General features: G+C 45.2%; 1 protein-coding gene across 2 annotated transcripts in view; it reads right to left on the bottom strand.

Annotated features, from left to right (window-relative positions):
* The window catches only part of SPON1 (spondin 1), a 420,788-nt gene extending 408,824 nt beyond the window's left edge, over positions 1 to 11,964 (bottom strand). For both annotated transcript variants that reach the window (XM_088470447.1, XM_088470448.1), the window contains exon 1: positions 11,430 to 11,964. In XM_088470447.1, the coding sequence (XP_088326573.1) occupies positions 11,430 to 11,655 (226 nt within the window). In that variant the 5' untranslated portion in view covers positions 11,656 to 11,964. The remainder of the gene's footprint in view (positions 1 to 11,429) is intronic.
* Positions 11,965 to 14,234: the final 2,270 nt, after the last annotated feature.

Raw genomic sequence — 14,234 nt, 5'->3', positions numbered from 1 at the left:
GGAGTGTACTTTCGGGGGTTACAGCACCCTTAACGGTCAAGCCAGCCGGCCCTTTACTTATGACACAGGCGCACGCTTGGCACTACTTTGTTGATGCACGTGCGGCTACTGCGCACACAATTCACAAACACAGAAAATAATTTTTTTTTTGGTTTGGACTGGAGTGTACTTTCGGGGGTTACAGCACCCTTAACGGTCAAGCCAGCCGGCCCTTTACTTATGACACAGGCGCACGCTTGGCACTACTTTGTTGATGCACGTGCGGCTACTGCGCACACAATTCACAAACACAGAAAATAATTTTTTTTTTGGTTTGGACTGGAGTGTACTTTCGGGGGTTACAGCACCCTTAACGGTCAAGCCAGCCGGCCATTTACTTATGACACAGGCGCACGCTTGGCACTACTTTGTTGATGCACGTGCGGCTACCGCGCACACAATTCACAAACACAGAAAATACTTTTTTTTTGGTTTGGACTGGAGTGTACTTTCGGGGGTTACAGCACCCTTTAACGGTCAAGCCAGCCGGCCCTTTACTTATGACACAGGCGCACGCTTGGCACTACTTTGTTGATGCACGTGCGGCTACTGCGCACACAATTCACAAACACAGAAAATATATTATTTTTTTAGCACTTGGGGGGAGCACCCCTGATGGACAGAGCACCCCCTGGACAACACTGCAGCACTCCTTTAGGACTGGGACACTGCACAGGACTTTGGAGTGGACACAGCCCCTATGGAGAACTGACTGCACAACACAGTCCAGCCAGCCCCTATGGACTTTGAAGTAGTGGACACAGCCCCTATTAACAACAGCAGCACAGCACAACACAGCCAGCCCCTATGGACTTTGAAGTAGTGGACAACAGCAGCACTACACTACACTACACTACACAGCCCTAACTCCCACCCTCCCTCTTCACTGTCCACAGCCGAGTGAGAAAATGGCGCCGACGTGGGTACCTTATATAGGATCCAAAACCCGCGAGACTCGGAAGGCGGGATGATGACGTTTTGCCTCGATTTCAGATCCGAGTCAGGCGGGAAAAGTCGAGCCTGATTCGGATCAGACTCGGATCGGGGGGGCTCGGGGGGGTTCGGATTTCAGAAATCCGAACCCGCTCACCCCTAATCTAGACACCCCTTAACGTATGTAGAGACACCCACTGGCACACGTCATCTCCAGGAAGTGTATGAAATCATTGGTATCGAGGACCATCGGATGAGAACGCAGTGCTTGTGGTAGCCTTACCCTACCGCAAGCTCTGCAAGCATTTCAGTGTAAAACAAAGCCAAGTGACGTGTACTATGATACTGCCTGTTAATTATGCACGCCTCTGAAACGGCGTTGAACCGCTAAGCCTGCGTTCGCATCGCCAACCCCTCGTTTTTACTGGACTGCCTGTTACCACCCACAAATGGCCTCTCCTGTCACTCATTAAACTGGGCTGTCTTTGCAGGGCGAGCGAGCGGTATGCGATCGAAGTGAGTAGTTCACGCACGCACAGAATGAAGCGCGCACATGCGTGTATGCAGAACATCGGGCCACTTGCGAGCGCACCCATATAGTGAACAGGTCTGAATCAGGCCCTGAGTTCGCACTACACTCCAAGCTGGGGCTATGGTCATGCCACATTGGGGGCTTCCCATGTCTGCATGGGGGCGTGTCCAGCGCGTTCAAAGTGCTAGGAAGCCCCAAACCCTTTACACTCTCCAAATGTACTGTAGCTTTAATGAACAGGAACATCATTTCCATCTTCCTGCAAGTTAAACAAAACATGCCGACTGGTGCGAAGGGGAGACAGTCTCCTAAAATAGGATGAGTTGGGGAGGTATACAACGGCAGGGCCGTCTTAACAGCATTGTAGGCCCTGGTCAAAGCAATGCACTGGGGACCCTACAAGCCCATTCACGCGAATAAAAATATAAGCGGTCAATAAAATAAACCTTTAGATTTATTGGAACTTTCAATAAAATAAAATGTTTAAACATAAAAAACATGATGTAAAGCAAAGATTCTGGACTCCTCCCTCTTCTTCAGCTCGCAGTGCAGTTCCTGCTCTGCAATGCAGCTATGATTAAAGTAAGGGGGCCCCCTTAGAGAGAAGGGCCCTGGGTACGTTGCCCCTGTGCCCCCACTTAATTAGTCACTGTAGCTCCAACCTACCTGTATGTAATTCACAATCAGACTGGCTGGGGAGCATCCTTCTCTACCTGTATCTCAGCCAACTGCCCCATGTACAGAGCGAGCGACCGCACACTCCATTTAGATGCCCCTGGCTCATCCTGCCACTGCTTGAAGGCCCCTAGAATTGCATGGCCCTGGGCAGCTGTCCAGTGTGCCCATACATTAAGATGGTCCTGTACAGTACAACCATCCAGACTTCCACAGAACAGTCCCGAATTTCAGAAGCCGAAAGGAGCAAGGGTTTGTGGGTAAATGGGTATAACATAAAGTAGGTGTATCTGTGTGTCCCAAATTTGTAATAGTTTTCCGGTCAGGAATACTATGAGGTATACAATTTTCTCTCTATCTCATCTTCATAAAGTCAGTCTAACATATTTTTTGGAACTTCACTGCTTTACTGTGAAAGACAGAATATGAACGGAGGCCACATCTGTCTGTATACAGTACATCAGGCTATGGGCCTGTTTCAGTAGTGCACGCAATTGCCGGTGTTCACGCAATGAGCGGTTATTTGCTACTGTGCACGAGCAGAATATTCTGAAAGTCCCTACAGCAAATGCGTTACCCTAAATCTACACAAAAATGTGCTGTTACATAAGGGATCGATGGTATCAGAAATAGCAAGGGAAATCCGTGGGCGTGGCTGGGTGCTGACTGGGAGGTGACCTGAAAAGAACGCAAAAAAGATTCAGTGAAACCTGCTGCATTCTCAGACACAGAGATGGAGGCACCTCACCTGCCATAATGGTGGAGGGTCCCTGGCAGCATTGAAGCATGCACAGGCACTGAAAGTGAGAGGCTCAGGGCCTGCACAATCCAGCGCTCGTTTATACACAAGGGAAAAGCTGAAATGAGCATTTGCATATTATAGCCGCTGCGCAGGGGCATTTCTAGCGAGGAGGGGGCCCGTGTGCAGTCTCTGACACAGGGCCCCTCCTCTCCACCCGGCGGCCGGCAGCGCACTGAGCTGTGCGCGGCCAGCACCGGAATTATAGACTCTGGGCACTAGAGTGTGCCCAGAGTCTATAGTGTATGCACAGGTCACCGGGAAAATGGTCATGGCGGCCATTTTCCCTGTACTGCGCATGCGCAAAAGATGGGAAAATGGCCGCCGCAGCCATTTTCCAGTCGTTTTACAGCGCCGGACTCCCGCGCCGATGTGGGACTCCCGAGAGGTAAATAATATTATGGGTGCAGGGTGTACAGTGCGGGGCCCCCCTGAACCCAGGGGCCAGTGTTCCCCTATTATAGATACGCCCCTGCCACTGCGACTCGGCAAACAGATGCAGCCATGGAGGCGACTGCCAACATCTCTGAATTAGGCCCTAAGGGTGTAACTATGAGCTTTGCAGAAAATGTACAGCTAATTACAAATCAGCCACATTACAGATAACAAAGTAACATGCAACATCAAATGGAGTAAGTGTTATAATGTTTCCAAATGTATTAATTCCCATAAAAATGAAATCCCCTAATCCATGGGAATTGCAAACATGCATGGCAGGAATGTTACTTCTCACCATAAATTAGCATTGTATTTTTTTTCGTACGTATTCATAGAACTCATTTTATAGCACTTAGAAGGTTCACATTGGAGAGAAATGTATTCCCTTTAGACTTGATGCTGGTCTTGATTTGCATTTGGCAGAATATTTCATTGTGAATGGCTGAGATGCTGCCCTTATAAATAGTGCATGGTCCTGGAGAACCCTTTGTACTGTGCTTTCCAGAGCGTCATTTAAAAAAGATGGAAAAACATTGTAAATTGTTTTGTGCGGGTCCTTCTCTCACCAATGTAATCCTTGCATTGTTGTACAGCCGGGACACCTGTCGCACTGGGGAAAGAATGCTAACACCAAATGTTTAACTAGACAGGAAAAAGACACTGACCCTCGCTAAGCATGAGGGCTTGTGTAAATATTAGCAAATAGTTGGGAACGGTTTTCGTAGACATTTTCCCAAATGTCAGTATTGCACCATGGATGTTGTGTTCAGCTGCAAATCTTTTACTGTGGAACTGAACACAATCTGCAGTAATTGTACTGGCTGCCATCAATTATAAACCATCAGCCTTTCCTATATGGAAAAATACATTTATTACTACTTTATAAATGAGATGTACTATAAGGCTGGAAGTCTGCAGTAGCATGCTCCTGTCGCAGTGTAAAACTTACAGTATAAATCTAAGGGGTCTATTTACTAAGCAGTGTTAGGAGACAGAGTGAAAAGTGATAAGAAAGTGATAAGGTGCCAGCCAATCAGCTCCCAACTGTCATCTCACAGGCTGTGTTTGAAAAATGAGAGTTGGGAGCTGATTGGCTGGTACCTTATCACTTTTCACTCTGTCTCCTATCACTGCTTAGCAAATAGACCCTAAGGAACTTATTGGAAATCAGATATTATAATCATAAATTATTAAATATACAATCTAATTGCCTTGTTGAGTGAATAACAAGGAGTAAATAAAACTGACCTACTGTACGAGTAACTGGAAGACCTTACACGTTCATCTAGAACAAGGTGTGCAATTCTGAGGCTCCTGAGGATAACTGGCAACAGTTGAAATGGACTGTTGGGCACCCGGTGAATTCTATATCTGTATGTGTAGTGTACCCATGATACATATATGTCAATAAAGCTTCTTCATTGATGCCAGTGAGTGCTGGTTCTGCCATAACTATTTGGATTGGGTAAGTGATATATCATATTTTTTCCTATGATTGCAACTCAGCCCAAGACTGAATATGCACAAACAATCTAGCATGTGCATATATCCCGAAACTGGCCTGAAAAGATGGTAAGTGGAGCCATACTGCTCAGGGGCTTCTTACAGGAGGGAGAGCTCAGACCCCCCCTCGTGCCGGTGCATGTGCAGTGTAAACTGTGTCGGACCCTACTACGCACGCACATATCTCTCATAAAATAGCACCAGTGCTGTTCATCTGAGGCAGACGCACAATGTAAGTAAATTGAACGAGTGTGGGGTGTGGGCCCCTTGAGTCCCAGGGGTGCATGTGCACCCACACACCCGGCCAGGGCCGTAGCTAGGGTAGTGCGGCCGGTCAGGGGCAGAACTATGGGAGACAATGGAGGCACCTGCCGCCGGGCTCCAGCTCTGAAGGGGCACCTCCTCCATTGCCCACAACATATTCACCCCACTTAGGGCTGTAACTACGTATCCGGAGTGTACAGTATACCCAATACACGACACCCCTTCTTGGCATCTGAGAAGCCACCATACACTAGTGGAGAGCTCCATGTCAGACCACCAGCTGCCACCCTTGCTACATTACAGTGTCAGCGACTGTGATGGGGGCACCACATTATAACTTGCCTACGGGCGTCTGGGATGAACTTATGCCACTGAGGCCGGTGCCATCGCACAGGGCACCGCAGGGCAGGGGGCGCTGTTTGGGCCTGTCAAATTTCTGTTTATTATCAATCTTGCTTGTAGCTTCCTCTTATTTCATCCCCAGCATCTCCTGGCCTCTCCTATATCTTCCCTGGCCCTTCCCCATGAAGCCATGGCCCTTTTTTGGGTGCATTATGTCCCTTTGAAAAATGAGGGGGGTGCCAATGCTCTTTCTGGCACAGGGCACTAAAAAAAGTCTAGTTATGGCTCTGCACCCGGCACCCAGTATAGATACGCCAATGATACTGCTCCTGTCCAGATTGTATTGATAAATTGCTGTAAAAAGTCACGATATAGACACATATTGATAAATAGACCAAAAAAGACGTCGAAATGCAGAAGCGCACTCTAGCAAAAATTAAATGTTTTTTGCCTTTCTAAAAAGCTGTGTTTGCCTTTCCAGACCCTAGAACAAGACCCCTTCTTGAAGAATTGTGACATTAAGCCCCGCCCCCTACACGGGGACCCGCGATCGCCGCGGAAATTCTTCCCATTCTGCCCACATCACTAGGAAGTGGGCACAATTCGGGAGAAATGCCTACTCTACCGGGGGTGCGGGGGGTTACCCGAAATATCAGGAGCCTCCCGCGACTTTCGGGAAAGTTATCATGTACGGTATAAGTCATACGAACATCTGAATCAATGTATTACATTAATGTATTTTATCAAAATTATACACATTCAAAAACATATAAGAAATGTTATTTACTGTATATATCAGCAAAAAGGTATATATGACAATTAGCTCATATACAACACAATTTATATAATTTATACCATATGTAAGCAATCCAAATTTTCATTTATGCAAAGAGTTAGAGTCTTCTTCCAATGATACCTTTATCCAGAATAAACAACAAAAAAGGTCTCTAGTCCCAGCAGGGGTTCAAAAATTCCCGATGTTAAAGGGATTGAATAGCTTCCATACAAATGTAACTTGTTTGTGCATACTACTGGAGTGGATATATCTCCAACCCACACTATCTACAACTGGCCGAGTACAGTCTGTAGCCACTATTTCAAAAGACAGTAGTGGTATAGACAGCTCAGTCACAGTATAATTACCCAGCTCTCCTGATATTTGCTAAGTGCAGGAATGATGCCAGTCCGAATAAGGTATTTGTGCCTCGGAGTTCCATGGGCAAGGAGTCCTTAATCTGTGTATATTCAGGGAGACAGGTGTTTCCTTCAGGGTCTCACCTCACCCAGCGGGTTACCATTGTCCGTGCGGGAAGCATAACATACAGCAAGAAACAAAGTTGTAATCTGGATATTGTAAGTATCAGGTCCTGACGCGTTTATCCGTCACGTGACGGTTTCTTCACTTTTTATACTGCCTTCTTGAAGAAACTGTCACGTGACGGAGAAACGCATCACGAACCCGATACTTACAATATCAAGATTGCAACTTTGGGCCTGATTCAGACCCACTCGCAAGCGGCTGTCCGCTCGCAAGTGGGTCGATGTTGTGCACTGCGCATGCGCACGTCGGCAGGAGCTCCGTCGTGCGCATGCGCCAGACGCGACGAGCGAAGGACTTTCCTTCGCTCGTTGTCTCTGATCAAAGGGGGCGTGCTGTCGATGTTGATTGACAGCACGCACCCTTTGGTGGGCGTGCCGGGGGCGTGCCTCCCTGACGGGGGCGTTCCCAAGGGAACGCCTACCGTCAGAAGCCGGCCCACTGACATCACTAGTGATGTCAGTGGGAGTGATTTTGGCTCTGATAGAGCTAAAATCACTCCGGGCCTTGCGGTTGAAAAACTCAACCGCAGGCTCCGGCTTGCAGTGGCGATGGTCGCGATGGTCAAGACCATCGCGGCCATCAAACTGCACGCTTGTATAGGCTGTGGGTGGTGACCCACAGCTATACGAGCGTCCAGGAGGACGCTCCATAATTATGGAGGGCGGCCCTCATTCAGAGCGCGCGCTCTGCTCAGAGCGTATGGCTCTGAATGAGGGCCTTTATCTCTTGCTGTATGTTATGCTTCCTGCATGGACAATGGTAACCCGCTGGGTGAGGTGAAACCCGGATTAAGGACCCTTGGAACTCCGAGGCACAAACACCTACATGGACCGGCATCGCTCCTGCACTTAGCAAATATCAGGAGAGCTGGGTAATTATACTGTGACTGAGCTGTCTATACCACTACTGTCTTTTGAAATAGCGGCTACAGACTGTACTCGGCCAGCTGCAGATAGTGTGGGTAGAGACTGTGCATACTACTGGAGTGGATATGCTAACCAGTTACATTTGTATGGAAGCTATCCAATCCCTTTAACATCGGGAATTTTTTAACCCCTGCTGGGACTAGAGACCTTTTTTGTTGTTTATTCTGGATAAAGGTATCATTGGAAGAATACTCTAACTCTTTGCATAAATGAAAATTTGGATTGCTTACATATGGTATAAATGATATAAATTGTGTTGTATATGAGCTAATTGTCATATATACCTTTTTGCTGATATATAAATAAAATTTCTTATATGATTTTTAATGTGTATAATTTTAATAAAATACATTAATGTAATACATTGATTCAGATGTTCGTATGAGCACACCCTGAGGTGAATTATATTTGGATTTACCTCACATATTATCTGTTTACGGCCAAATAGTAATATTAGAGCTATTTATTGGGTAGCAGCTTTTTAGTATATATATATCCAATAGCGCCTAGTTACCTTATATATATGTATGGTAAAGGGGTCTGTCCGAAGTCTGACCAGGTTTGGAACCATGTATTGCTCTCTCCAAAGTGTTTCTGCATGTGTGTCATATGATATGATGAATTGTGCAATAATTTACCTACGTAACATACAAAGTAACCACCTAAACACAGAGCTCATTAACGCATGCCTTTTACAAATACAGGTTGAGTCTCCCATATCCAAAATGCTTGGGACCAGGGGTATTTTGGATAACGGAATATTCCGTATTTTTGTGAATTTAGCCAAAATCCAAGGTTTTAAGATTTGTATAAAGTAGGTCTGAATAGTTTGAAGAGAATATTGAAAGCACAGAGAGCCTGATTCAAGACTGTACGTTGAACGATTAACGGTAAACCGAGTCGCCAGTGAGCTTCTCAATACATTCCTTGGTGGAAGCTGCGTACGGGATCACACACACCGACTTTTAATATCTCCTCTCCGGGAGATGCCTGGAGAAGAGACACAGCCGGACACTTCAGAGGGTGTGGCTGGGTTCCTATGCCATAAGGGCCCGCCCCAATCACGGCAAACTGCGGGACCGCAATGAATGAAAGGGCGGGGCTAAATGACACAATTTCACTTCATTTAGTCCTGCTCCCTCCATACAGAGCCGCGATTCCTGGCAATTATCTCCCCATCCTGCCCATTCACTAGGGAGTGGGCGGGATGCGGAAGACCCAGGAGAGCTTACAATCTATATTCCCTATCACATGCACACACACATACACACTGGGGTAAATTTTTTAGTTGGGAGCCAAATAACCTACCGGTATATTTTTGGAGTGTGGGAGGAAACCGGAGCACCCGTAGGAAACCCACTCAAGCACCGCTGAGAATATACATACGCCACACAGTAAGGGAATCGAACCCACGACCTCAGTGCTGTGAGGCAGTAATGCTAACCATTACACCATCTCTGCTGAAACATGTACGCCTGGCTTGCAAATGGATATATACACAATAACCACATTTTATGCGTGCCCACCTCCATAGGCAGAGCAATGAGACAGTCACATTGTCTAATTTTCCATCTGAAACTGTAATCTGTTCCTTTGCTGAAAGTTTTAAAAACCCAGTATATTACTGTTCCCAATCTAGAGTGCCACAGGGAGCTACATGAAATGTAATATATATCAGAGGCAGACTCTAGAGGCGCTAATACTGAACAATGGTTTTTGCCTTTGGCCTCAGGTAGACTTTTCAACCTATGATTAATATCAAGTTTCTTATGATTCCCAGTATAAAAAGTATATTGGAGAAATTCATCAACAAAATCTCTGTCTTTAGAGTAACTAGTATGAATTTCCAAGGTGGTTATGTAGAAGGTACTGAGATTACAGAAACGTCAGGATTTCAGCAAGTTCACAGCTAAATTTAAAGCAGCAATCAGTTCTAAAGCTGGTTTTTAATTTAGCGTCGAACTTGCTGAATTCCTGATAGTCTTGTAATCTGAAAATTTATTATATAACCTCACGAGTTTTTCCAACTCCCCTGAAACTCACTAGAGGGATGCTAACATTTTATTCATTACAGTCACTTATTCCCAAACGAAATATAATTAATTACAATAATACACTCCAACTAATTGTCATCTTTGTTTACATCTCCAGGCCGTGCCTTATGTTATACCCGGTGTCATATATCTGCTACACTTGGCCAAAAGTTCCAAGACTGTCTGTGTACAAAGAACAAATCACAGTTTGGAGATGGGAAACGCCAGAGAAGTCCTATCTAGTAACAAACAGCAGGAAGATCAGCCGCTGAACTCAGAGCATTAGCAGGTTATTAACAGCTGGAGAAAAGCCTCTGGCTGTGTTTTATCTGATATCCAGCAAAAAGAAGGAAACAAAAATCCATCAGCCCTTCTGCTGCAGATCAATGTGCAGTAACCACACATTTAAGTATAAACTCACAGCACTGATCATTGTATCAGTTTGTGACTGTGCCGTGCATATTATTGTGCTGCATTAATACAGAAATATACTGTATGTAAGTTATAGCCACATCAGCTTGGGATCTTTGCTAGAAACAGAATACGGGGTTGGGGGGAGATGTACTAATCCTTGGAGAGATATAAGAGTGTAGAGCAGTGATTCCCAACCTCGGTCCTCAAGGCACACGAACGGTCCTGGTTTTAGTGATATCCATGATTGTGCACAGATGGTTAAATCAAATAAACTGAGGTACTAATTAAGTCACTTGTGCTCAAGTATGGCTATCCCTAAAACCAGGACTGTTAGTGTGCCTTGAGGACCGTGGTTGGGACCTCCTGGTGTAGAGAAATAAAGTGCCAACCGATCAGCTCCTAACTGTCAGTTTACAGGCGTTTGAAAAATTACAGTTAGGAGCTGATTGATTGGTACTTTATCTCTCTCCACTTTATCACTCTCCAAGACGTAGTTCATCTCAACCCAATGTCTTTTAGCTGTGAAACCAATGCTCACGGGTAGATGGGTAGAGTTTTGGAAGCAGCACATGCTGTAACCAGGTTTACTGTATAACGGAACAGTAGACTGGGCGTGATCACACCCTATCACAATCCCTTCCTATGCCTGGGCTGGAGAGCTCCTAGGTTGCCAATCAAAATACCACAGTGTGTTTTCAAAGCCGTTAGATGTGAGCAGTGTAGGATCAGCTGCATAAATGTGCTGTAAGTAATTATCTCCAGCTGACATCTCATGTTTAAAATTACCCAATGCCAACATGTGTAACGTGTAGATTCGGAGTTGCCCAAAAGCCTAAAAACTGCACCCCTTGTGTGCTGTCATAAATACTTCATATAACTATATACAAGCTGTCCCCTATTGGTGGAATCAGTGCCGAGATGACTTTTTTATTGCATATCTATTAGCTAGTTTTCCCCAGTCTTTGCACTATATATATAATATAGCTATAACTATTTAAGTACATCCATATACATTGCAATTGCATTGATTTGAAATATCCTAGTAAGTAACACTGTTAGCTACAAAATCAGAGAACATACAGATCAGTGCGACTTGTTCTGCCAAAGACATACTTGTGCTTTAACATACTATAGTCATGTAAAAACACTAACATCAAACACATCCAACCAAGGTGCAACATCCCAGATGGTGTTCCCCCTTGTCACTTACCCCTGTAAGTATTTCCTGGCTTGTAGTATTCTGGGTCTCCTTCTACTCTTAGGGAAAATTCATTATATCCTTCCTTTCTTGTGCTGGCTTGTGCTCTTAGAATTCTGCTACAATATCCCTCAGATTTCACGGCTTTCTCTATAGTTTCATCCATATATCCATAGACCACTAGAAAACAAGTCACAGCAACATAGTGTAGGAACAAGGGTTGCAAAAACAGTCCCATGGCAGGAATGAAAAGCTAATATGTGATTCTTCCACTGAGCTGCAGCTGGGATTACAAGAGAAAAGGCTCTGATCTTCCCCAGATCCTGAACTGAAGTGCTGTTTTCCTTCAGTGGATGTGATTAGCAGCACTGTAATGTTTATTTAGCCCAGCAGAATTCACAGGGTTTGGTGAAATATCAGAGCAGAGGGGACGCTGCTGTCTCCTAGACATCCAGAAAAGATCTGTGCTAGATGGACTGAGCTAACAGTCTGAGAAGAAAAACCATGCGCATTCTTTCCAAAGTCTATAGTTACTAGATGTATATAGTTCAAATCTTTTTTTCGCCCTTTTGTCTTTTTATATTATTAGCCTGTGTTTGCATCTGCCTTTCTGCAGCTTTTATTCTGAAGGAGGGCGAAAATGAGGATTACATTTACATAGCAACTTATTGCTCAACTTTAACCATGTACGGTCATGGTACCAAAAAGGAAATAAACAAAACATGTGACCTCTAAGGGTTAACCTGCGGGTGACAGGGGAAATGCGTGTATGCGAGAAATCATTAGTCCATATGAGGAAAAGATGCTTACCGGCTTCTTCGTATAACGCAGAACAGACGCAAACAAATTGCAGGGTTTTCTTGCGTTGTGTGAACAAGTGTGCAGGGTCTGTATCTTATGTCCGTAGGGATCAATCCCACGGGTTGGGAAAGCGATCCCACCGTTCATAATGCCGTCGGCCAGAATACCGGCAGCGTAGTCTCAGTGGTGAAATGCAGATGGATGCAGGTAAGTAAGGTATCCCCTAACCCACCTTTCCTGGGTGACCATAACTCTCCCCTCCTGCAGCCTAACTCTAATCGCCCCTTCCCTGCACAGCCTGACTCTTGCCTTAGTGCCTAACCCTAAACCTAACTCTAATACTCACCATCGTAATCGCAGCCTTTGGGATTCTGGAGTCGGGATTCTGACTGGTGTCGGGATTCTGGGCCCGGGATTCTGACTGGTGTCGAGATTCTGGAGCCGGGATTCTGACTGGTGTTGAGATTCTGGAGACGGGATTCTGAATGGTGTCGAGATTCTGGGGCCGGGATTCTGACTGGTGTCGAGATTCTGGGGTCGGGATTCTGACTGGTGTCGAGATTCTGGAGCCGGGATTCTGACTGGTGTCAAGATTCTGGAGCCGGGATTCTGACTGGTGTCGAGATATTGGAGCCGGGATTCTGACTGGTGTCGAGATTCTGGGGCTGGGATTCTGATCGCCGGCTTTTTGTGCACAAGTTGCCGACTACATCTCAATCGTACACATGTTACATAAGGGCCTTTAGAGGCACCTTGCTTAAGAAAGTAAGAGACATTAAAAAAAATGTGACAATTAACACTTAAGTAAGAAGCTGCCATTACTTAACAAACTCTATACATGCGCAGAACTGATTAATTATGAAGTAGTGGTTTAAATACCCAGTTTGACACGTATAGCACTGATGCTCTCTCCTTACTACCAATATCAAGTGCTAACAATCTGTATTATCGCAGCGATACAGATTGAAGCTGAGCCCTAGCAGAAACACTGTGCGGGCTTTCTCCTTGGTGCTGGCGCCTAACGCAAAGGGCCACAGTTAAATACTCATGTGCGCCATTCCAGCTTCGCAATTCCCCTATTACCGGATATGGGTATAATGACGTTATAGAGTAATAAAAAGCTAATCTTTTCATCGGATGACTTACGTTAAGCCATCGTCCCCACAGAGATCTATGGGGAGTGGTAAGGAGGTAAACAGTGCGGAATATGTGATCACTAGATAAATCAGAGATTTCGCCAGTGTTAACCTCTTGATAACTTTAGAGAGACTGAGGCCCGTATTCAATTTGAGGCGAAAAGTCCAGACTTTTCACCTGCTGGAATTTTCGCCTCCTTCGCCTGTTTTCCAGGCGGAAAAGTATCGCGCGAGTGCCCGCTATTCCCCGTATTCAATTCCAAAGTAGGCGAAAACGGGAACCAGCGAAAATTGGATTAGCGAAAAAATATGGGAATTTTTGGGAAATAATTGTAGGACCCCCCTAAAGATGTCCAGACATGGGGGATCACTATAGGTACTCCCGTTTTTGCCTGCAGAAGAAAGTCGGGTTTTTAAATAGCCGCGGCAGGTGTTTTTTCCCGATATTGAAGAAGTGATGCAGAAGAGTACTTTGTTTTTTTTTGCTTTTAAAAGTGGTCCCATTAAATTTGGGGTACATGAAAATGGGTGCAAGCATATTTTTAAGTCCCTAAAATTATTTTTTAAAAATGCACCTGCCGCCGTCACCCGCATTGAAGAAAACACCTGCCGCATACTTCCGACCCCCTCTGGAATCTATTTAACTATTTTAGAAGTGGTTTTTCCTATTTTTTTTTTCACCCCAAAATTGTAAAAAAAAATTGGGGTGTCCCGATTTTTTTTTTTTCTTGACACAGATCATTTTAAGTGGTTATTCGCAAGGGTGCAGGCTAATTTTTTTAAGCCTGCACCCCTAAACCCCAATTCTGCTTTTTTTTTTCACCAGCTAAAGGCAGGCAAATATTTATCCCTGTTTTTTTACATTGACTTTTCATCCCGG

This window comes from Taudactylus pleione, unplaced genomic scaffold, assembly GCF_031769625.1.
Source record: "Taudactylus pleione unplaced genomic scaffold, aTauple2 ptg000100l, whole genome shotgun sequence".
Taxonomy (NCBI): Eukaryota; Metazoa; Chordata; class Amphibia; order Anura; family Myobatrachidae; genus Taudactylus; species Taudactylus pleione.
This window is presented reverse-complemented; position numbering and strand designations above follow the sequence as displayed.